At 41.8% G+C, this 24,492-nt stretch overlaps 1 protein-coding gene across 1 annotated transcript in view; it reads right to left on the reverse strand.

Annotated features, from left to right (window-relative positions):
* Nucleotides 1-16,336: 16,336 nt before the first annotated feature.
* LOC126484673 (putative phosphatidate phosphatase) overlaps nucleotides 16,337-24,492 on the reverse strand; it is a 358,366-nt gene continuing 350,210 nt past the window's right edge. The window contains exon 7 of the mRNA XM_050108266.1: nucleotides 16,337-16,517. Coding sequence (XP_049964223.1) covers nucleotides 16,398-16,517 — 120 coding nt within the window. The 3' untranslated portion in view covers nucleotides 16,337-16,397. The remainder of the gene's footprint in view (nucleotides 16,518-24,492) is intronic.

Consider the following 24,492-nt stretch of genomic DNA (forward strand, 5'->3'; position numbering starts at 1 on the left):
GCCCAGTACACCAGATATACTGGTCTAATAACTTGTTAACATAATTAAATTTTATAGGTGTAACACGTCTACTTAACTTTACACATGCTAGATATAAATCATTGTTTTATGTGACCCTCTGCTTTAGCTTGTTGGTGATTTCTTGTTTCATCTACATTTTAGCTCCAACCCCACTAATATGATTTTGGAATATTTTCAAACATTTGTGCATCACACGCCAAAGAGGAACACCTCCAAAGATATCACAGGTCACAAAAGAGGAATAATTACAGTAAATAGAACAGAGCAAACGAAAAATCGTCTAATGCCGCAGCGAGGGTGAGTAACACTGCATGTGCATCACTGGAAGAAAAACACACTTCAAAATATTTTCCTTTGAGCTACATCAACGATCTTTTCACATAAGACGGATAATACAGTGAAAACCCAGGAGATATCAAAACGATGTCCCCCAGTAATAGGGTGTTTTCACGTATACGAGATTTAATTACATAAATATGAATTAAACCTTTTAGAGCTTAAGGTTTTCATCGTGTTAAGAAAGATACAAACTTTATTATATAGTAGATTTGGATATGACAAGCACTAGCGTGAGCGCTATTTTAATAAGAAAAGCTTTAATAAGAAAGATAAAATGATCAAGCTGAACCTCAGGTCACTAAAATTATAAAATGTGTACTGTAGTGTGTTTCCATCACTAAAGCATTACTGCAGGTCCTCATAAAGGACCTCTGAAATAATGACTGAATCCTTTAAAAGGTTCACTCTGCAGTGAATCACATACCTAGAAGTGTTCTGCACAGGTAATTTGACCAAAATAGCGAGAACGTCGAACTTCTGATTCGGATGGACCCCCAGTACATTAGCCCGTAGAAGACATGATGGGAATTTCTACTTATTTATGCAAAAGTACTTCAGATAACAAGGAAATGTGCATACCAAATTAAAACTCACATAGGAGTAAATGAACATACGTTCAGGTCGACAGGCGTATCAAACATTGGCTGTATTGAATCAACACAAACGTACACATTTTCCAGTAAGTTAAATAATATGAGAATTCTAAAATCAGACTGGAAATCACCTTATATGAATGTGGAGCACGGCCTGAAATACGTTCACGTCGACAGTCGTATTGCATACGGGTTGTACTTAAATAAATAAGTATGCGCATAATCACAACAAGGAAATTAGGAAAGCAGACTGGAATTCACATAGATTAACGTGAAGGATTGCCTGAAACATTCGTCCAAATTGACAGGTTTACCGAACTCTCTATTATTGCAATCAATAACTGTTCTTAATCATTCAAAGAACTCCTGTTGATCTTGACATTTGACTAGTGTGGGCGAAGAGTTGTGGGCGACACTATGCTCAATGTGTGTGTGTGTGTGTGTGTGTGTGTGTGTGTGTGTGTGTGTTTTCTGCTGTGACGCTGGCGTCTGTCAGTAATTGATTGCCTTGTTGCTCGAGAACACTTTCCATTCATCTAAGCGACTGTCTGCCTCGAAGGTCACTTCTTGTCATTATTAGCAGAGTCCCCACGCAAAATACGTACAGTACATGTGATTACGTTGCGTAAGGAACCCCAACACCTGCAAGTCAGCCATTTTCTAGAGCTTGTGATGCAACGTCAACTAATCATAAGTTTTCCTTTACATAACATATTCTCTAAGGGCGTATGCCATTGTTTTCTCCCCAGGTACAAAATTAACAGCGCCCGAAGAGGTAAGCAGATTAGCTGAATTAGTTTGGGTTTTTACACAGGTAAATATGATTATTACTTTTACTACAGGACAATAGGTCGTCTTGATCACATAATCATTTTTGCTGATTACCGGTTTTTGTTCTCAGAGAGTCACCGTTAGATCAAAGAGGCCACTGCAAAATGTAGTTCATTCCAAAGTCCAGTATTGCACGAAATACACTTTGATAGGAATACTTTTAAGGTGCATTCACAGGAACGTGTATCCACAATAGCGTAGCCATCAATATTGCAGCAATGTGGCAGCTATACATGACAGTATTGTATGGCCGGAGAATATTACTGACGGAACAGACTGTTGCAGGTAATTGCCGGCGTACTGCTGAGGTGCTGTCCATCAACGACGGAGAATTTTTGGTATGGCCTAGCCACGTCCGCCTCTGTCCTTGTACGCTTCCCTCTCAGTACCACAATCAGTGCTGGTTCCTCTCTCCCTCGCCGACAACACTGCAGTGGCCGTTCACGTGAAACAACATTGCTTCGCTTCCAGTAGAAAGCTGGCGAGCGAAAGTTAGAGACACTGTGTTCTCTAAAAGAATGTAGAAGTAGCGAAACGAGACACCTACGAATGCCCTAAATGTGATACGTACATCTACGACTAGAGCTATGCATCCCAGGCAATAATGTACACAGACCGAGATCTGAAAAATGACACTCGCGATGCTATTGTCGTAATTGAAGGTCTGCAGTAATGTGCCATGCTTTTATTCCACATAGGCTCCTAAGAGGTATAGACTTCTTTGGAACTTCATCACGGGTTTTACATGGATAGAAACTTGCCAACTCTCTTATTTTGTTATTACAGCGTTTTTTACATTATTTTTGACGTATTATAAGTTTGGCCTTAGATTTATCACATTTACGAAATTAACTGTTGTCTCACTGCAGTTGTGAACGTTGATAAAATATTAATACAAGCGGAACACAGATGAATCGGGAACCATTATAGCAACGTGAGGAACGGTAAATGGGAAATCAGCGTAAAAAATTCCAGCATCGCGCGTGTAGTTTTAATACATTTATTCTTTACTACATTAACACTGAGATGCATGAAAAAATTCCGCGTCATGCATGAAATTTTAACACATTTATTCTTTGCTACTAAGACACTCGCCCGCATCTCGTGGTCGTGCGGTAGCGTTCTCGCTTCCCACGCCCGGGTTCCCGGGTTCGATTCCCGGCGGGGTCAGGGATTTTCTCTGCCTCGTGATGGCTGGGTGTTGTGTGCTGTCCTTAGGTTAGTTAGGTTTAAGTAGTTCTAAGTTCTAGGGGACTTATGACCACAGCAGTTGAGTCCCATAGTGCTCAGAGCCATTTGAACTAAGACACTCCCATAGTCGAGTCAAGTTAGGGAAATCAGTGACACGTGGCACCGCTTTGACACCTTTCGACTGCGAAGCGCAAACTGCTGTAGGAGAAAACAATAGCAGCCGGCCGAGGTGGCCGAGCGGTTCTAGGCGCTACAGTCTGGAACCGCACGATCACTGCGGTCGTAGGTTCGAATCCTGCCTCGGGCGTGGATGTGTGTGATGTCCTTAGGTTAGTTAGGTTTAACTATTCCTAAGTTCTAGGGGACTGATGACCGCAAAAGTTAAGTCCCATAGTACAAAGAGCCATTTGAAAAAGAAAACAATAGCCGCCTATAGAGTTCTGAAGAGGCGTTGACACAGAAACGTTTACAAGACCGCATTGTAGATACACGAAGCAGCCGCACCTGGCGTACAGAAACTATATGTTTTTAATAAATAATTGGCAAAATGAAACCTGCCGAGTTTGTCAGCTACTTTACTGATACAAACGACTTTGACAAGGGACAGATAGTTTTGATCTAACACCTAGGAACGAGCCTATACGAAATGGCGAAGCAAGTTGATTTACAGCATGCTAATGTGGTGAGAATCTATGGAAATTAGTTGAAGGACGGTGAAATTACGAGTACGCAATAAGGTGATGGGCGTTCACTTCTGACCACAGACTGTTAACGTCGGAATTTTGCCCGCTCTGTAAATTAGAATAGGGGGATATCCTGTGGCAGATCTGACGGCAGAGTACACTGCTGGCGGCGACAACAGTGTTTAGTATACCCTTCAGCACACATTGTTGAACATGGGGCTCCAAGGCAGATGACCCCCTGCATGTCTCCATGTTGACACAAAGACATCGTCGGTTACGATTGCAATGGCCATGGGACCATCGAGATTGGACCTTGGATCAATGAAAACGTGTCGCTTTGTCGGGTGAATCACGTTTGTTGTTACGTCAGGTCAATGATACACCGTCACCCAGGCAAATGGCTGCTCAAAACATGCACTGTGCCACGGACGCAGGCCGATGGGGGCAGTGTTCTGTTGTATGGGACGTTCATCTGAGTTTCCATTGGACCTGTGGTAGTAACGTAACATACCATGACAAACGGACTACATGAACCAGATTGTGGCCCACCTGCATCCCTTCATACTTGATGTCTCCCGCAGCAGCGATGATTTTTTCCAGCAGGACAACTTGTAACACCGAAGAAGTAGGATTCATGGCACCTGCTACCGATGTATAATTTTTTAAATTTTATGTCAATATTTGTAATTTAAATGTTTTCTTTTAATAAGTAAGGAGATTGCTTCACTGTATGTGTACATTTAGGTAGAAGTCTGTTGACGTTTTATTGTATTTATCTGTGTTTTACTGTGAAACTTACAAGCTCTGTGAAAAATCCAAAGGAATTGTTATTTGCATCGACTAGCAACGATAATAGCAGTGCTTGTGAGTTGTAAAGTCTTTGGGTAGGGGGTTGTTGCGCAGAGCGGGCGGAGAGAGCAGGAGACGGGTTCCAGCGCTTGTGGTGTGCGGAAGTGTGGTGTTAACGCTCTCGCAGTAGAGAGTACCATTTCGGCGGCATCATGTACGCGCGCCGGCCAGGTGACTGGAAGCAGGAGGAAGGACAGTGGACGGGCGGAAGACGCTGTATTAATTACGATTGTCCGTCCCTGTAATTATCCGTGGCCCCACAAGATGCTACCGTCTTCAGCAACAGCAGCAGTTCCAGCAACACATTCGTCGTCGGCACGCACTGCACTGAAGTAAGACTGTTCATTGGTAGAAAGTATTAACGGCTAACCCAGCAGCACAACTTAATGTGATTTGATGAATGAACTTTATATAAATAATAATCAGTTAAATTCAGGGTGGTTGTGTCCTTATTGTCCCCAGACATTGTTACCAAGGAGGGTCCTTGTTCCCTTTTTTCCTGATATGCTAACCGAAGTTTGAGTATCAATGGAAAAATCCAAATGTAAAGAAAATGCACAAATTAAGAGTGCGGAAGTTTTATTTCTTTTACATATAGCTTAGAGCACATGGCTGTTTGTTTTGGTACGTATTCTAGTATTTAATTCTGTTCAAGTCAGTAAAAAGGGCTCAGCTGTTCAGACAATAATATGAAATCCAATTTGAAAATTAAGTAGCTGCAAAGTAAAAATTGCTTGCCTTTCTCTAAATTTATTTGATGACGTTATGTTGAGGCCTCTGAAAGTCATTGTTCACGTAACGAAGTTCAATACTAACATACATTTTAAATGGATCTTTTCAAATCATTACTCGACTGCCTTTTTCAAAATTTAATGACAAACTTAACGTAAAAGTGACTTCTCAGTTTTCTTTATCATTATATACTCACTTAAAATTAGTGTCAAGGCACGTGACAATCTTCAGTTGCCACGTCAGTGTTTAATAATAAATGTTTTTCTTTCCCATCATCTTGTACAGGATTTTGGATATAAATAGCCCTAGTGGGCTGGCGACCGTAATTATTTCCTTTTAGTTCATTAGTGTAACTCTTTTCTGTCCAGTGTTGTTCGTGAGTGAATGCACAAAATAACTTTCATTTTTCCAAATTTTAGCCCCATTCGATTTAATTACTTTTTTATTTTTAGTAGACTTTTCTGTCAGAAAGATCGGTTGTACACTTTCCCCCTATTTATCGGTATTACTTCTTCGGGAAAGATGGCCTTATCCATTTAGAAAAATTCCATTACGTATACACGCGATCCACGGTCATATTTTATATCGCAATCAGGATAGGTCGATTAGTACGGGGGTGGTTACAAACTGCTCGTGTCACAAGGCTACAATAGTACTACATTGGTTTGAGTATCATCATAGCTAACTCACGTTGATGTCTTGGCCACCAAATTCGCCTAATCTAAGCCCTGTCACTCCTGGGACGCTACCAGGTGTCAGCTCTGCACTCACAGAGTACCGGCCGGAATTTACAAGAACTTCTTGACCTGTGCCTAGTCGTCTGATGCCATATACCTATCAAGGACTTGTCGAATCCATGCCAGGAAGAATCGTTGCTGTGTTGCATTCCAAAAGGTGGATGTATACTAAGCAGGTATTCATAATGCTTTAGCTTGTTAGTGTATCCAGACACACTTACGAAATGCCGAGCTGACCACTAGATGTCACGAGAGGCGGCACCGCCGGTATAAAAGGAGGCTGGGAGTGTCGCGCTGTCAGTAGAGAAGTAGTGACAGCAGAAGGGGCCATCAGGAGAGCTCACTGGCTTCGAACCTGGACCACTGGGTGTCACCTGAGTGACAAATCCATCAGGGACGTTTCAACCCATTTAAAGCGCCCCAAGCTGACTGTTGGTGAGGTTACTGTGAAGTAGAGACGCGAAGGAGGAGCCACAGATAAAAAATGACCAGGCAGATCTCCTGAACTGATGAATAGTGATCATAGAGTACTGCAAAGGGTGGCTGCAAAGAATGGCATGAAATCACCAGAAGGAGCCACTCGTGGATTACAATGTGCTACCGGCAGTCTGGCTATTACAACGACTGTGCATAAGAAGTTAAAAAGAATAGGGTTCAATGGTGGAGAGCTCCTCATCAGCCACACATTTCGATAGTCAGTTCCTTGAATTGGGGTGCTGTAAAGAGCGACGTTACTCGACGTCGATTGACTGGAAATGGGTGGTTTGGAGTGCTGGATCACACTATATGCTGTACGAATTCGATAGAAGGGTTTGCGTTTGGAGAAAGCCTGGAGGATGTTACCTACCATCATGTGTTGTGTCAACAGTAGAGTACAGAGGAGATGATGTTATGCTGCAGGGGTGTTTTCCGTGGTTGGGGTGTGGTCCCTTTATTGCGATGAAGCAAACACTGACTGCGGAAGGGTGTGAACACGTTTTACTGTATTGTGTGTTGTGTACAGTAGAAGAGGAGTTTGGAGAGGACGCCTGTATTAGCCTGACAATGCACTCTGCCACAGAACAACATATGCGAGACAATAGCTTGTGAACACTATCATTTCTGAAGTGGAGTGCCTGCGCAAAGTCTCGACCTGAACGTAACAGAACACATTTGGAATGAGTTAGAACACCGACTTATCTCCAGAATCCAGAAACCGCTATCTTTTCTGGTAAATGGAAATGATCGTATGGCGTCAGTGGGCAGGAGTTCCCTGGCAGGAAGTTCGGCCTCCAAGTGCAAGTCCTATTGAGTGCGACGCCACATTGGGCGACTTGTGCATCGACAATGGGGATGAAATGATGATGAGGACAGCACAACACCCAGTCCCTGAGGGGAGAAAATCTCCCACCCCAGCCGGGAATCGAACCTTGGCCCCCGTGCATGGCATTCCAACGCGCTGACCATTTAGCTAATGGGGCAGACATATCTCTTCTGGTTTCGGGTTTTGAGAAAGGATGGGCCTGTCGTTCTCCACAGACAATCAGACACTCATTGAAAATGTCTCCAGCAGGGTTGGTGTTAAAGGCGAGGGGTGGGCACATTCCACATTTGTGTTCACTAATAGGAGTACTGATATTTTTGATCAGATAGTGCACAGACACGGTGTAATAAATACACTCAAAGTAAAAAAAATGACGCATCACGAAGGAATTATTCGAATGGAATAGAAATCGGCATATATGAATAGATGCACAGACAAACAAATGACTACAATTTCAGAAAAATTGGATGATTTATTCAAGGGAAAGAGTTTCACGGACTGCGGAAGTCAGTAACGCGTTGGTCCCCCTTTGGCCCTTATACAAGCAGTTGCTAGGCTTGCCGTTGATTGATACAATTCTTGGATGTCCTCCTGAGGGATATCGTGCCAAACCCTGTACAGCTGGCGCGTTAGATCGCAAAAATCCCGGGATTGTTGAAGGGCCTTGCCCATAATGCTCCAAACGTTCAACAATTGGGTAGGGATCAGGCGACCTTGCTAGCCACAGTATGGTTTGGCAAGTACGAAGCCAAGCAGTGGAAACGCTATTCGTGTGCGTGCGGGCATTATCTTGCTGAAATGTAACTCCAAGATGGTTTGCCATGAAGGACACCAAAATGTGGCATAGATTATCTTGGACGTACTGCAGTGCTGTAAGAGTGTCGCAGATGTCAACCAAAGGAGTCCCGCTATGGAAAAGAATGGCACCCTAGACCATCACTCCCGGTTGTCAGACTACGTATAGTTTGGTATCCAAGGCGTCCGAGACATGTCTGAGGCGTCTCCAGACACGTCTTTGGTGGCGATCAGGTCTCGGTTCGAAGACAATTGTACTCCATTCAATGAGACTCCAGAGCAACGACATGTCTGGAGACACTTCAGACAGAGGTGGGATACCAACCTGACTGTTGCCCGGCCATACAGCCCGACAACCATGAGTGATGACCCTGGTGCCATTTCTTTTCATAGCAGGACCCTTTTGATTGTCATCCGCGATACCATTACAACGTAGCGGTACGTCGAAGGTTCAATTTGTTGTCCATCATGGCAAGCCATCCTGGGGTTACATTTCAGCAAGATAATGCCTGGCCGCACACGACGAGCGTTTGCTACTGCTTGTCTTCGCACTTACCAAACCATACCTTGGCTAGCAAGGTCGTTGGAACTCTAACCAGTTGTTAACGTTTGGACCATTATGAGCAAGACTCTCCAATCATCTCGGGATTTTTACGATGTAACACGCCAACTGGACAGATTTTCGCATCGTATCCCCCAGGAGGACATACAATAATTCTATAAATCTACGCTAAGCCGAGTAACTGCTTGCATAAGGGTCAGAGATGGACCAAAGCGTTATTGACTTGCTCAATTTGTGAACCTCTTTCTCTTGAATAAAACCGCGTGGTGTAGCCGCGCGGTCTGAGGCGTCTTGTCACCGTTCGCGCGGCTCCCCCCGTCGGAGGTTCGAGTTCTCCCTCAGGCATGGGTGTGTGTATTGTCCTTAGCGTAAGTTAGCGTTAGTTAGATTAAGTAGGGACCGATGAGCTCAGCAATTTGGTCACATAGTCCTTGCCACATATTTCCAAATTTTCTTGGATAAAAAATCTAATTTTATCCAACTACAATCATTTGTTTGTTTCTACATGTACATCCCACCTACCGATTTCCGTCTCGCTCGCATAATTATTTCGTGGTGCATCGTTGCTTTTTTTTTTGTTAGAGTCTACCTAAAAAGGTCAATGCGATTGCAGAGGGTTTCGTGACAAGCAATTTGAATACAAAGACCTGCATCAGAAAAATGTCGTCAAATGCCGCTACACAGCGTCGAAGTTGCAGGGAAAAACACCTGCTGCTAGGCAAGATCTTCGGTAGCAAACCTGACGTCTCAGCCGTCGCTGGGTTTGTTGTTGTGACTGGCGTGGACGAGTAAGGCGCCATATGCCACCCTAAGAACTGCGGACTTTGCGAAGAGTACGGCTTGCTGTCCGTCACGTTTTCTGCCAATGGGGTGGCCTAGCTGCAGGCGTTTTCCATGGATCTACGATGGTCTGTAGCCTCGCTGGATCACGTTTCTCAGACATGTGTTCACATCCACAATTTATTCGTCAAGACACCATATACAACGCTTCGAAGTTTGAAGATATTTTTGCTACAATGGCTTTAAAAAATACTGTCATGATTATAGTTCGAGAAATGTGTTTTGAAAATTACATATTTCTGGACGTTGTGTAGATTGTAAACGAGGTCGAATATTCGACTAGATCAGGTTTTCACAAACTGTGTTCTGCAGAACAGTGATGTTCTGTGGGAAGCGCTTCTAATAACATGACGTTCTTTTACGACACTTTTTCTTATTTTTTAAAATTTTTATTATGATTTGTGTCTTATTAATCACGATTTAAAATTAATCACTGAATAAAACAAATTTTCTCGTTTTTTTAAAAAAAATTATTAATTCATTAACCTTGAAAATAAAAAAGCTGTTCTTTTGAGGTACCAAAATTCTCAGTGTGTTCCGGCAAGCCGGCCGTTGGTGGCCGAGCGGTTCTAGGCGCTTCAGTCCCGAACCGCGCTGCTGCTACGGTCGCAGGTTCGAATCCTGCCTCGGGCATGGATGTGTGTGATGTCCTTAGGTTAGTTAGGTTTAAGTAGTTCTAAGTTCTAGGGGACTGATGACCTGAGATGTTAAGTCCCATAGTGCTCAGAGCCATTTGAACCATTTTTTTGTTCCGTCAGAAAACTAATTTGAAACTGTTACTTTAAATGAATGAAGCAAATCTAAAACACTGAAACTGACCTGTAAAGTAGACTCTAACACTCTGTAGTGTTCATCTTGTTTCAGCTTTTGTTCTACAACTACAGCTGTGCATTGTAGAATTTATAATTATATTTCTTCATATTGAGCTGTGTAGCCACCAAATCGACAACGAGGCAGTGTAGTGTTTGTAAATAACTAATGTAATTAACAACCCCGAGCTGGATAGGTTAATAAAGCTATCAGCACATAAATGCCTTGCCCAAATTCATATAACCATGAACACTAAAATCTTACAAACAAGGCCTGGTGTAGTGCTTGGAATACAGGCATAAGGTCAAGGGACCAAAGAGAATGAAATAAAGTTTTCTTGTGATTAAAAAAAAAGTTGGTTACTGAATCTGCTGAAACTAGTTAACGTACTGCGTTGCTATGGTTGGAATGATGGCTATTGTTAAATAAAAAATTCAAAAACTGTGAATGTATTTGTTGAACATGCGTGGAACTGACATAACACATTCATTCGAGGAAATTTGCTGTTTGGCTTGATACAGCCTACTAAAAATCTCCACTGACTCTCAACCGAATAATTTCTACGCTTTTGTTCTTTCTCGAATTATCTGTGTACATGTTTGTATGGAACGTTTGTCATGTACACAACCATCGGTCTACTATATGTCATCCCCATGTGGACGAATTTTTTAACATTTCCATTAAAAAAAGGAACACTTTTGTGCAGTGAGAAACTGGATGTTAAATATCTATATGTTTTTTTCTCTAAAGGTTTTTGCGTTAGCCAGGTAGTTTGTTGTGTAAATTTTGGTTATTTGATCCTATAGACTCGTAGCAACTTAATGGGTAGTTGAAGCGTTTAATATCAGAGACATTATGTCTTTATTACGACGGCTCTGCACATATAACATGAACATAAAATTATTCAGTAAGTACTGTTGGAGATTAGGCACTCGTAATAGCGAAACAATCAGCACATACCCCAAAACTATCTCTGAGGAACTTTTAGAAGAGTCTGCATCCACTCTGTATGATCTTAAAAATAATTATAAATATGAAACAAATCCAAATGAATTGTTTCTTAGGAATTTACAGTTTCTTACCTTGGCCTTCACATCATTTTTATGACATTCAAATTTTCAGGTACATAGGGTATACAGCGGCATAGGAACAGATTTATAAGTTCAGGAAAAAAGGGAACCACTTTTTTTATTTATAACTCATCTTAATTTTGCTCACTGACACTATCAAACAATCTGCATGTACATCATAATGCTTTCAGCCCAAAACTACAGCCCTGTGACAGAGAGTTACATTCATGTACTTATAAATTATCTAATATGTTTTAGCAGTTAAGAAAGAAACTCAACCCTCTTATATCATTATTACATAACAATAATTGTAAATTGACAGTGCATGGCTCCTTGCAATATAATTTACGAAAAAGAGATGAAATGAAGTCTCGTATCACATTACAAACGCACAAACAGCTAGTAACTGAAACTTTCACAAGTCAGCCGATTGAAACTGAAATGATAACAGCACACAGAAAAGGTAATATTTATTAACTGAGCAAGAGATATACATTGTTATGTACTATGGGACGCATCACTTCTCCAACTGCTGTAACTAGAGTCACTTATGCAACATTACAAAGGTGTCTTTTCCAGACGACTTTTCTATAATCAGATTTTTCACTGGAAAACTACGTTTCTGTGAGACTCTTGCTAGTCATTGCTATGTTGACACACGCTCTTTGGACTTGAAGGACAATGCATGTTTCATGACAGAATGACGTTCCTCTGTTCATTTTATGGTTCTGTGTCTGCCGGCTTCCAGATAATAACAACACGTACAAGGACTTTTACTAATAATGTTATATTTACATCGATTACAACAAAAAATTATTTATCTGATGCCGAACACGGAATAATATCTATACTTAAGCAAGAAAATCTAACCTATTTCCCGTTTCCTGTCTTTAGTGACACTGAGATCTAAGTCAGTCAACAATTCCGCAGAAATGTCTTCAGCTTTTAATTCTGGACTGTGAATGGATTGCGTGTTGTACATTGCTGCTAGTTATCACGAATTTGTGACACTACTCAGTAAGATTATCGCTGAAGGCTCTTGTGTATTTGTTTATATTTAATTTATGACGTACATCAATTGTAAAACTATTTTTTGCTCCAAAGTACGGTAAAAACACAATCAGAGTAGAGACTTCTTCGAACGAGATGCTAAGAACACTTACAAATTACGTTAAAATAGGTTGAGTACTTCGTCTGTTGAAGTTTAAGACAGAGAATTGATACAATTATATTGTTTCTCGTTACCTATTCAGTAATTAAATAAAAGTTAGTCATTCTGGATGCTGAAACTGACGAATTTTCTGGATACTCTAGCAGTATTAAAATTTGCAATTTTAGTGTTGGTTGGTTACATTCGTGAGAGACCGAGTTACATGTTTCATTTTTTTCTTACTTTTAATCGTAATGATAAATAACAGATTTGCAAAACCTGTTCTATTGTTCTGTGTTTAAGGATTTTTTGGAAGCAGTGTTTCCTAAAAAAAAAAAAAAAAAAATACTGAAAAATGTGTGACGTAGTATACATACTTTAATGTATTATTCTATGATAAGCACAGGCAAAATGTATTTGGACATTAAGACTGGAAATAACTGCTGTTACCGGTTAGTGGAAGACCAACATATCACGTTGCTATTTACAGACCGTAAGCTGACGCATTTTTACTTTCGAGGCAAAATATATCACGACTAAAGAAACAGATATGGTTGAAGATTGTTCTAAATTCCTAATACGTCATACGTAAATGTAAGTAGTGATGCTTATTGACAAAGAATTTTCAAGTTTGCTGTGACGAGGCTGTTAGCTTCCGGGAAGGCATGAAAACTATGCAGATTTTGCAGCAACTGTTAAGCAGTTTTTTCTTGAGGTATAAACGATTTCTTCTAGCGCGAATAAGAAATGGTACAGAAAGAGGCTGAAAATAGTTTCGTGTGGCTCAATGGTCTATTTCAACTCTTTAAGACTGAAACTTTGGAAACTAGCAGTTTCTGGAAGGACAAGGTAGAAATGGAAGACTCTAGTGTGGAAATTTATTCATTAAGAGCAAAGAAGATTTTTATTCTATGCTTGTACGTTCATACTTTTCTGGGACTGTCTCTTATACGACTTACTGTTTTGCACATGGGAGTGCAAGTTGGTGGTCAGAATTAGATGAATCTACACAGTTCATTCACGTCATCATAAATTGCATCCTGACTTACCTCGGGATAACTGTAGAGCGCAACCTTCTTATTCACTGCTTTCGTGAAAGGTTTTAAAATTCTTTATATTGCCACGTAGCAATAATCCTATACATGTATGATAGCTTAAAATTAGCAGACGGACATGAAAGGAAGGGAAGATGACAGAAAGGACCAGTGCTTTATTTAATTCTACAGAACGAAAAGGGAAAAAAATGTTAGTTAATTACAGCATCGTTTTACCGTTACATCGAAAGACTGCAATTATTTTAAAGTTTCCTCCATACGCCTAATAATTATGGAGATGGAATTGGTAACAGAAAAAACTCTCAATTCCTCTTACTCTACAAATATTGTGGAACTTGCTTCTGTATTCCAAGGCGGGTGCAAAAATAAATACTCCAATAAATCAAAATGCTTCATGAGTTTTATAGTATCAGAATTGTAAAATAATAGACCAGTTTCTGAAATTATCGACGTTAGTTTAATATTTCGTTAATTATTCATTTTATTATACCCAGTCTGTATTTTTCAGTAGTAATTTAAGAAAGAACTGTAGATAGATAGACTTCGTTAGTGTAAAAACATTTCAAAGAAAGATAACGCTGATATTCTTCTTCTTTGGCGCGCAGAATACAGATGGTACCCTAAGTACACTTAAAAGTCTTTATATGATACCTTTTCTGGTTTTACATTTACGTCAGTCTTTTTACTAATATTTGTCAACTTCCGCAATAAATGCCCCACCACTACCAATACATAAACACACGAATAAGGGACTGGAGTTCCCGCTACACTAACCTGCCCACTAGGAACGTCGTCATTTATGTGAGTTTGAGAAAGTTTTTGTGTACGTGGCATCTGAAGAGGCTTCATTAGCGGCGGTAATGAGAAAAATTGTTACTCAGTAAGACATTGGTGCTAGTGACAAAATATTTCAGTATACAGTTTGCGACAGAACTACATTTATAAAGTACATAATCCATATTGCTGTAGCGCAATGGCAATGATAGCCGAAGTGTTCATACTTTAGAACAGTCTACTTTAGATAAGAAAGTATGGGTAGAAAATACATCGTTACTTCTCTCTTGAATGTTACTTTCACCTTATAGAAATGAAAGAGAGGAGGGCTAGAAGAGATCACCTCCAACGACCGGGCTCCAGCAAACATTAGATCACCGTAATGCAACTGGGGACATAATATTGTGCGAGATGGGTCGAAGGAGTTGTACCTTTCGGTCGGTTACCAAGATCTGTAAATCGGTGACTACTTTACGTGGAGCCATGAAAAACAAATTCTTCTGTTCCTGACCTGTTAAGACAGTGCAAAATGGTTCAAATGTCTCTAAGCACTATGGGACTTAACATCTGAGGTCACCAGTCCCCTAGACTTAGAAGTACTTAAACCTAACTAACATAAGGATATCACACATATCCATGCCCGAAGCAGGATTCGAACCTGCGACCGTAGCACCAGCGCGGTTCCGGACTGAAGCGCCTAGAACCGCTCGGCCACAGCGGCCGGCCGTGCAAAATCTCGTAGCTTTCATTTCAATAGATTTAGAAATAGGTATGAACAGGGAATGTTATGTTAAGGCTAACTCTTTGGTTTCAAAAGAGTCTCATCAGCTAGAATGGTGACGGTCGATGGGTGGGGGTTGGGGGGGGGGGGGGGACAAGGGGGGTGGAGGAAGGGGCGGAGAGCAAGCTATCAGTTTCCCTCTCTCACTTTCTTATCTAAGAAAGATGGTTATCATGCTCTATATCATCCGTCGAAAAATGTACAAGTAGTTTCCGCCGCACCCTGAATACATTGATATTTCAGCAAGTGCATAATACAACTCGAACCAGTGAAATGTGTGCCAGGAACAAAGGAGGTTCATTTCCTAACACAGGTTTTGAACGCGGTAAGTAGTCAGTTACGTTGAGCACTGCAATTGTTCATACTCAACCAAAATGGGCACGAGGTAAACAGTTTGAAAAGTCCATTTGTCTGTGTACCTTTTTCTCCACACACTACAGTCTTCAATATTCTGAGGCTGTCTGCGTTCCTTCTCTGTAAAGGATACGCATACTGACGACGAAATTTTACATTTACCAAGTGCTACAAACACATGCCAATTTGTGTGTAAATGTGTATTGCAATCTGTGCCTCGGGAAACTGAATATTATGAACACAGGGCAGTTTCACGTTGTCGTATATCTAATGGAAGTAGATGGTTTGTGGAGGTACCCAACAGAATGTGGCTCCTGCTGAGTTATTTTGAGCGTTCGACATATTCCTTTGGTTATGGTGAACATATGATCACAAAGTCAAATGGTATGTTTCGAAATCAGTCGTAGCCTAAGAAGCGCGTAAAGAAAGGAGTTGTTGGAGCGAATATTCTGCTTATTCGAGCCTTTTCATCTGTGAACCCAGCAAATGAGCTTTACCTGGGCGACGAAGCTCACTCATTGTTAGCAGTATTATGACGCAGCTCGTCCAGCACACACTTTCCTTGACTGCTCTGTACCCGCAGAGCGTCCTACCTTTACCGTCGCACTATTTTTGTGCCAACAGAAACCAGCATCGTCACTGCTCAGAGAAAGGATTCGTCAGACGCACTGTACTATTGTTCAGCCCGAACTTTTAGGCACTACATTGGGACGCAGCCACACGTGAGGTTGGGAGTTTCTTAAGAACATGGAAAGTCCGACGGCTGGGAAGAGGGGTACCAGCTGACGGCAATTCATCGGCTCCTCCACGGCTCCCTGCAGCAGTCGGTCATGTGTCTGGAGACGCCTGTGAGGCAGCAGGCCGGGGGCCGCTGGCGCCGCCCCCGCCGCCCCCGCCGCCCCCGCCGGCAGGCTGCGGGCTGTGACGTCACGCGGGCGGCACGCTGCCGTCGACGCTGCCGTACACGTTGCCCTCCGACAACGCCTCCGCCGCCCCCGCAGCCGGGCCTCCGGAAGCGCGCCGCCGCTGCGGCTGCACGAACACCATCTGCACAGAACACACGTTTTCCAGTTACCATCGAGGTGCCAGATGTGCGCGCTGCAGAACTGCCTGCCAGCACGAAAGTCTATAAGTAACAATTTTTGTAACACAGTACAACGTGTCCACGACATCTCAAACACAGGAAGTAATTCTGCGAAGAAAATGATGTGAAAAATAGATAAGTCTATGGACTTTTGTGACTGAACACACTTCGAAATGGCTACGTGTCGTGAAAAGGCTTATATGATCGTGCAGAAACGTCTTGTGAAGCTCCACATGTACACTGATGAGCCAAAACATTATGAGGAACTGCTTAATAGCACGTTTGTCCGTCTTTGGAGCGAAACACACCAGCTCCCTGACTCGTGTACTGCGGGTCGGAGAAAAGCTGGCGGCGGCTCCCTTATGCTCTGGGGAACGTTCAGGTGGGCATCCACGGGTCCAGCGGAGCGCGTCCAAAGCACCATGACGGCCAACGTGTGGTTGCATACCTCGTACACCCCTTTACGACGATCATGTTTTCCGACAGCAGTGACGTTTTTCAACAAGGCAACATGCCGCAGGCCAGGAGTGTGATGGAGTGGTTCGAGGAACACAGTGGCGAGCTTCAGCCTGTGTTTTGGCCCATCAATTCGATAGATCTGAACGCACTCAAACACATCTGCGTTGTGACTGAACGTGGTGTGAGAGATCATCACCCCCCTCCCCGGAATTTAAGGGAATTAGGTGTCGGGAAATGCGTGGAGGTAGTGCATTGAAGTTAGAGCTCACCATTGAACATATGTAGGTTGCCAATTTTTGCTGGTTTCCTTACAACTAAGGAGGAAATTTAAAAGCAGTGCATTAATTACTGACTGCCGACGTAATCTGAAGAAAGAGTAGTAATAACACTCTGGTTATTGGCAACTCGTTGTTTCGCATATATATGAGGTAGTTTGTGATGTTTGCAGTGACATACGCGGCGCGATTAAAGGATTTTATGTAACTTACGTATTAGGAAGATAATGTCAATAAAATATAATTAATGAAATGTGAAATTGACATACGACCTGTCACATAGGTTACTTGATAAAATCTGCTGTACAGTTTGAGGTCAGATAGCATGATTATGGGTAAACCATTTGTATTTGTCATCAAGAATCTCTAACATATCACTGACACATAAGCCTTGTAATTACAGGCAGCACGAACGTATGCAACGAGACTGATCAGGTCTTTCGCATATTTTTAATTGTAATCAGCATAATAGGTACATATTCGCACTTAATTTCACAAACATTTATTGTGCTTATCCTTTTTAATAAAGGCTTGTTCTTATGTACATCGTTTCTGCTTGGTTCAAGCCTCTGAAACGAAATTTATAGCCGTTCTTACATGATGAAGAAGGTATCAGATTTCATCAGACCACGCAGCGCTCTGCCAGCGTGCCAACATCCAGTGTGGATAGTCATGTGCCCATTTCAGTCGTAGTTGCCGATATCGTGCTGTTAGCTTTAGTACGCGCACGGATCTTCGGCTGCAGAGGCCCGTGTTAGCAGTGTTCGGTGCACTGTCTGTTGAGACACATTTATACCTGAGCAACATTAAAGTCTCATGTTAGATCCGCCACTGTTCGTCTCCTGTCCTGTTTTACCGCTCTGCACAGCCTACGGCGTCCGACATCTGTTGTAAGGGGTAGCTACCCAATCCCACAACGCCTGGACATGATTTCACCTTGGTTTTGCCACGTGTTATAGACACTCACCACAATACTCATCGAATACCCGAAAAGTTGTGCAGTTGCCGAAATGCTCGTGCTGAGCCTCCGGGCCATCGCACTCTGCATTCTGTCAGACTCAGATGAATCGCGCGCCTTCCCCGTTCCACACACGGACAGCACGCTCACTGATACTACAGGCACTGTGCGTGTGTCTGACTCGCAGTCATTCCTCGTCAGGTGACGCTGCTATCACCTGGCCGGGTTACATCGATAGCAGGTCGGTGGTGATAATGTTCTGTCTGATCAGTGTATATGTGGGACCACTGTGCAAACTCGACACTCCGCCGGGAGATGATGAGAGTGGCACTCGCCGAAACATCGCGAAATTTCAATGCATGCACCTGGATGGATGCCAGAGAAGATTTCATCAGCAGTACAAGCCGAGAAAGCCTACACTCAAGTTATTTATTTTATGTTCCATGGACCATAGCTGAGATGTCTAGCTATGATGAGGTCAGTTTTACAATCATAAATTAACTTCCTCTGTGAAAATGTGCAACATGCCGATCATTTATATGATTGCTTAAGCTATTCTTATATGGTGATTTTTATTGTGTTCAGTTGTGATCAGTCTCCTCCCTTTCCCATCCATCTCTCTCTCTCTCTCTCTCTCTCTCTCTCTCTCACACACACACACACACACACACACACACACACACACACGTACGATATTTTTATAAGTTCCGAAACACTTCTAGGGAGTAGGAGGTCAAGCGAAATGATTTCAGTTTGTTTTTGAAGTTAATTTTATAGTTTCCTTCTGGATGGGCCCCACAACTTCCATTAATTTCAGGATCATCGTGTTTCCACAGGGCTATAAGTTTACAGGTATGCTTTATTGAACACTAGTTGGTTTTGGGGGAAGCCAAGGCAAAATGGCTGTAGGAAAAATGTGAAGAAATCGTGGCAACATTGAGAGTCCAACGTTTCACTGTTGAACGCAGAGAAGAGAGTAGATACACTGAAGCCGTCTTCCGAACAAGAACTTGTTTGATTAGGTCATAGAAGCGCGAATGGAACTGTTTGTGGAAGACATAGAGGATCCGACATTAGAGTTTGAAACAGCTTTGGAATACTTCACTAGCGATCAAATAAGGCACTAGGTATAGATAACATTCCTTTGGAGTTTCTAAAATCATTGGCGGAAAAGATAACCAAACGATTAGTCAGGTTGTTTTGTAGAATCAATGAGAGAAGAGACATACCATCAGACTTTCAGAAAAATACCATCTCGAAGACAGTAAGCGGGGATAAGTGCGACAAGTGTAGCACAATCAGCTTAACAGCTCATTTATCCGAGTTGCTTACAAGAGTAATGTGTAGAAGAATGGAAGAGAAAATTGAGGATCTGTTAAACGACGTCAAGTTTAGCTGTCAGAAAGGTAGAGGCATCAAAGAGACAGTTTTAACGTTGTGCTTGATAAAGGAAGCAGGACTTAACACAAAAGGAGACACGTTTATAGGATTTGATGACCTAGAAAGAGCCTTCGACAATGTAAAATCATGCAAGCTGTTCGAAATTTGAGAAAGATACGAGAAAGCTGTAGGGAACGATGGATGATACATAACACGTACAAAAACAATAAGACTGGAAAACCAAGAACGAAGTGTCCGGTTTAAAACGAGTGTAAGAAGAGGATGCAGCCTTTCGTCCCTACAATTCGATCTATACATCGAAGAATCAATAACGGAAATAAAAGAAAGGTTCAAGAGTAGGATTAAAATTCAGTCTGAAGGGTATCAATTGTAAGATTTGCTGAAGACGTTGCTATCGACAGTGAAATTGAAGTATAAATATACGACGTGTTGAATGGAGTGAGCAACCTGATGAGTCCAAAATAGACTGAAGAAGGACGAAAGTTATGAGGTTCCGCAGAAATGGGAACAACAAGAAACTAAACATCAAAATTAGTGATTACGAAGTAGATGACTTGAAGGAATTCTGTTACGTTGGAAACAAAATAACACGTGACAGACGACGTAACGAGGACACACATTGAGGTGACAAAAGTCACGGGATAGCGATATGCACATACATAGACGGCAGTAGTAGTGCGCACACACGGTATAAAAGAGCAGTGCATTGGCGGAGCTGTCATTAGTACTCAGCTGATTCATGTGAAAAGGTGTTCGCCACAATATTACCTTACGACGGGAATTAACAGACTTTGAACGCGGAAATGTAGTTGGAGCTTGACGCACGGGACGTTCCATTTCGGAAAACGTTAGGGCGTTCGATATTCCGAGATCCACAGTCTCAAGAGAGTGTCAAGAATACAAAATTTCAGGCATTACCTCTCACGACGGACAACGCAGTGGCCGATAGCCTTCACTTAACGATCGAGAACAGTGCGTCTGCGTAGGGTTGTCAGTGCTAACAGGGAACCAACGCTGCGTAAAATAACGGCAGAAATCAATGTGGGGCGTACGACGAACTTATCTGTTAGGTCAGTGCGGCGAAATCTGGCGTCAATGGGCTACGGCAGCAAACGACCGAGGCGAGTGCCTGTGCTAACAGCACACCGCCTGCAGCACCTCTCCTGGGTTCGTGACCATATCGGTTGGATACTAGACGACTGGAAAACCGTGGTCTGGTCAGCTGAGTCCCGATTTCAACTGGCAAGGGCTGATGGTAGGATTCGAATGAGGCGCAGACCCCATGAAGCCGTGGATCCAGCTTGTCAACAAGGCACCGCGCGAGGTGGTGGTGGCTCTCCAGAAGCAGTCTGCGGTATCCGGAGCGTAAATCACACAGTTTCTTTACGAAAGCAGACGGATGAAGTAACTGCTTTAAATCTGTTAGCGACTGTCGTAGAAAAGCGGAGGAAACGAACATTATGGATTCGTCAGTGTCTTGAACAGGGAATAAAATGCTTTATAATGATCTGACATACGTACTAGTAGAAGCTATTCGCTAACTCAGTTGAATCTTCATCCAATTTTCGATCTCATGTTGAATACAGGCAAAGTACAGTGTCTAATGTCTTTGGACAAAAAATTAAACATGCATCTAACGGTGAACACAAAATAAGTAAAATAAAGTACCTCCAGTGGTCACAGGTCCCTTTCACTGTCGTAACACATCACATGTATACTGTCATATTTTGTAATATGACGTCGGAAACTATTGGGTGCATGGGTCGTATAGCAGAAAGGAAACATTATCACAAAGTACAAAGAATATACATCCTAATAACTTTATTGCACAATAAATTTTAAAGCATTTGGAGGTGTTGTTTGAGGCATCGAATACATTTGTTGGAATAAATACTTCAGGTGGTATATAAATCCGATTTCGAGAAGTCCGCACTCGTTTATACAATCAGGTGAAGTGTTACAAACTTTAAGTACAATAATCATATTGGCTACAGTGGTAAACTTCTACACAAATAACAATTTTGGTTAGGATTCATAAATAGATATGAAAGGCTCGAGGCAGAGGGGGAGGAAGTGAAAGAGAATGTCAGAGGGAGAGAGAGAGTACATGATCAACAGAGCTACACAACTACCACTCTCTGAAGACAAATGTGATCAAGCAACTGAAATGGTTATAACAGCTCCATAGTAGACACCCTAAAACACTCAATAATGGAAAAGCAATCACAATACAAAAAAACAAGAAGAAAATAACATCTTCCATACAATTCCCTTTCTAGGTAAGATTTCATATCAGATTACGAATGTCTTCAAACGAAAAGGCACAAGCATATCCTTTACTACAGACTACAAGATTGGACTGTGACTGCTTCTACATAGGCCAGACGGGCAGATCATTTGAGATTAAATTCAAAGAACACATGGCAGCACTAAAAACTAAAAATACCACACATAAGCTATAGCAACCCACCTGCATGAAACAAAACATCATACAAATATCAGCATCCTACATATCCAACCAATAGGCAGAAAACCAGACATTCTTGAAACACTCCAAATATACAAACACCAAGCAAAACAACCTGAATACATCTCAAATGACAAAAATGGCAATATTTACAATAGTATCATCTTTGTTTTCAGCAACTGCTTACATCATTAAAACTGCAAAGCGCGCTCGCACACCCACACACACAAACACACACACACACACACACACACACACACACACACACACACACACCATAATATTTACCACAAATAATTATGTTACCATGGCAGCTGCCAACTGTACGAGAGATTGATCTCATTTACAGATATATCATCACACCTACAGCTTGTACCCCTTGTCAGCTTGAAACTATATGTACATCAACTGCTTGCACAAATTGCACATACATCTGCATATTTTTAAGCATTAACCAATGTACTACCCCAGCCTTTAGAGAGTTATTACATGTAACAGATATAATCTTAAGACCCCTTGCTCTCATACAATCACTCTTTCCACCCTCTCTCTCTCCCCCTCTGCCTCCAGCCTTTCATATCTATCTATGAATTCCAACCAAAATTATTATTTGTGTATAATTTTACCACTGTAGCCAATATGATTATTGTATTTTAAAGTTTGTAACACTTCACCTGATTGTATAAACGAGAATGACGTTTAAGCTATCTTGTCAAATTTGGATTTATATACCACCTGAAGTATTTATTCCAACAAATGTATTCGACGCCTCAAAACAACACCTTTAAAATTTATTCTTTAATGCCGGCCGGTGTGGCCATGCGGTTCTAGGCGCTTCAATCCGGAGCTGCGCGACCACCACGGTCGCAGGTTCGAATCTTGCCTCGGGCATGGGTGCGTGTGTGATGTCATTAGGTTAGTTAGGTTTAAGTAGTTCTAAGTTCTAGGGGACTGATGACCTCAGATGTTAAGTCCCATAGAGCTCAGAGCCATTTTTATTCTTTAATAATGTTGTTAGGACGTGTATTCTTTGTACATTGTGATAATGCTTCTGCTATACGATCCATGCACCCAGTAGTTTCCGACGCCATATTTGTTTACAAAATATGACAGTATGTATATGATGTGTTACGACAGTGAAAGGAACCTGTGAGCACTGAAGGTACTGTATTTTACTTATTTTATGTTTACCGTTAGATACACATTTAATTTTTTGTCCAAAGAAACCCAAAACCAAGCTCTGAAATAGTGTTTAGTTTCGCCACTAGACAGTGCCACAAGTTCCTCAAAAAATAAAAAAAAGTCGTACGCAAGACACACAAATGTAAATGTCATGCTAACAAATGTAAATCCACCTGATGATGGAGATTTAAACCTTTGAAACGCGTCATGGAGATAAATATACAGAGCCTGGTAACAGTAAACTCGTTGTTTCATTAAATTTCAATAACAGTCACGGTAAAGCCTAACCTAAAATGTTCACATTTTTTGCAATAAATGACATCGACCACAGCAGGTCATACTTCTATTAAATTAATAAGCGATACCCAGAGTCTTTTAGAATACGAAACGTGGAAAAAATTAGAAGAAAATAGACGCGAACCAGCTACTTTTCTCTTACACAGCTCACTACAGTATCAACTGAGCTACTGCTTCAACAAGGTAGCCAGTATCGGTATAAGGTATACAGTGCACTGTCTAAAGACTGTATCTGCAGCTGTCATTATTTGATATTTAACTATGACCCACTGTATCAATGCGACTCCCTTTTGATGGACCAACATTGAGCCGTAGCACTTAAACGGTATACTTTCATAGCGCACACTGTACAACGCGAAAAAAAGAAAAATAAACAAAAAAAATCAAATACGGGAAGCCATTATCGACCGATGTGTGGTTTCGTGTCATTTTATTATTTCAAATCTTAGCTAAAATGACACGTTTTCGAGAAATCTTCAATTTGCTGATGATTTTAAACAGGTTATGTTTATACCACGTAATCTGTGATACAGAAACCCGCTGAAGATGTAGTTCAACAATATGGCGGCTCCTCAGTTCTTTGTGAGGTAAAAACGATGTCGCAACTCGCTGGCCTCGTTACTCTAGCATGTTATATTCTTCTTTAGACGCTCTGCAGTGTAGTGGAACGTGAAATTGCAGACTGTGAGGTCATTAACTCCTCCTTCACCTGCGTTTTTGCGTCCTGTGAGAGGACGGCTTTACTAGTGCATTGTTATCGTTCGCCCTTGGTTACTGTACGTATGATACACTGAGGTGACAAAAATCATCAGATACCTCCTAATACCGTGTCGGATCCCCTTTGTCCGGAGTAGTGGAGCAACTCTACATGCTGGAAGTCTCCTACAGAAATACTGAGC

The sequence above is a fragment of the Schistocerca serialis genome, chromosome 6 (genome assembly GCF_023864345.2).
Source record: "Schistocerca serialis cubense isolate TAMUIC-IGC-003099 chromosome 6, iqSchSeri2.2, whole genome shotgun sequence".
Taxonomy (NCBI): Eukaryota; Metazoa; Arthropoda; class Insecta; order Orthoptera; family Acrididae; genus Schistocerca; species Schistocerca serialis.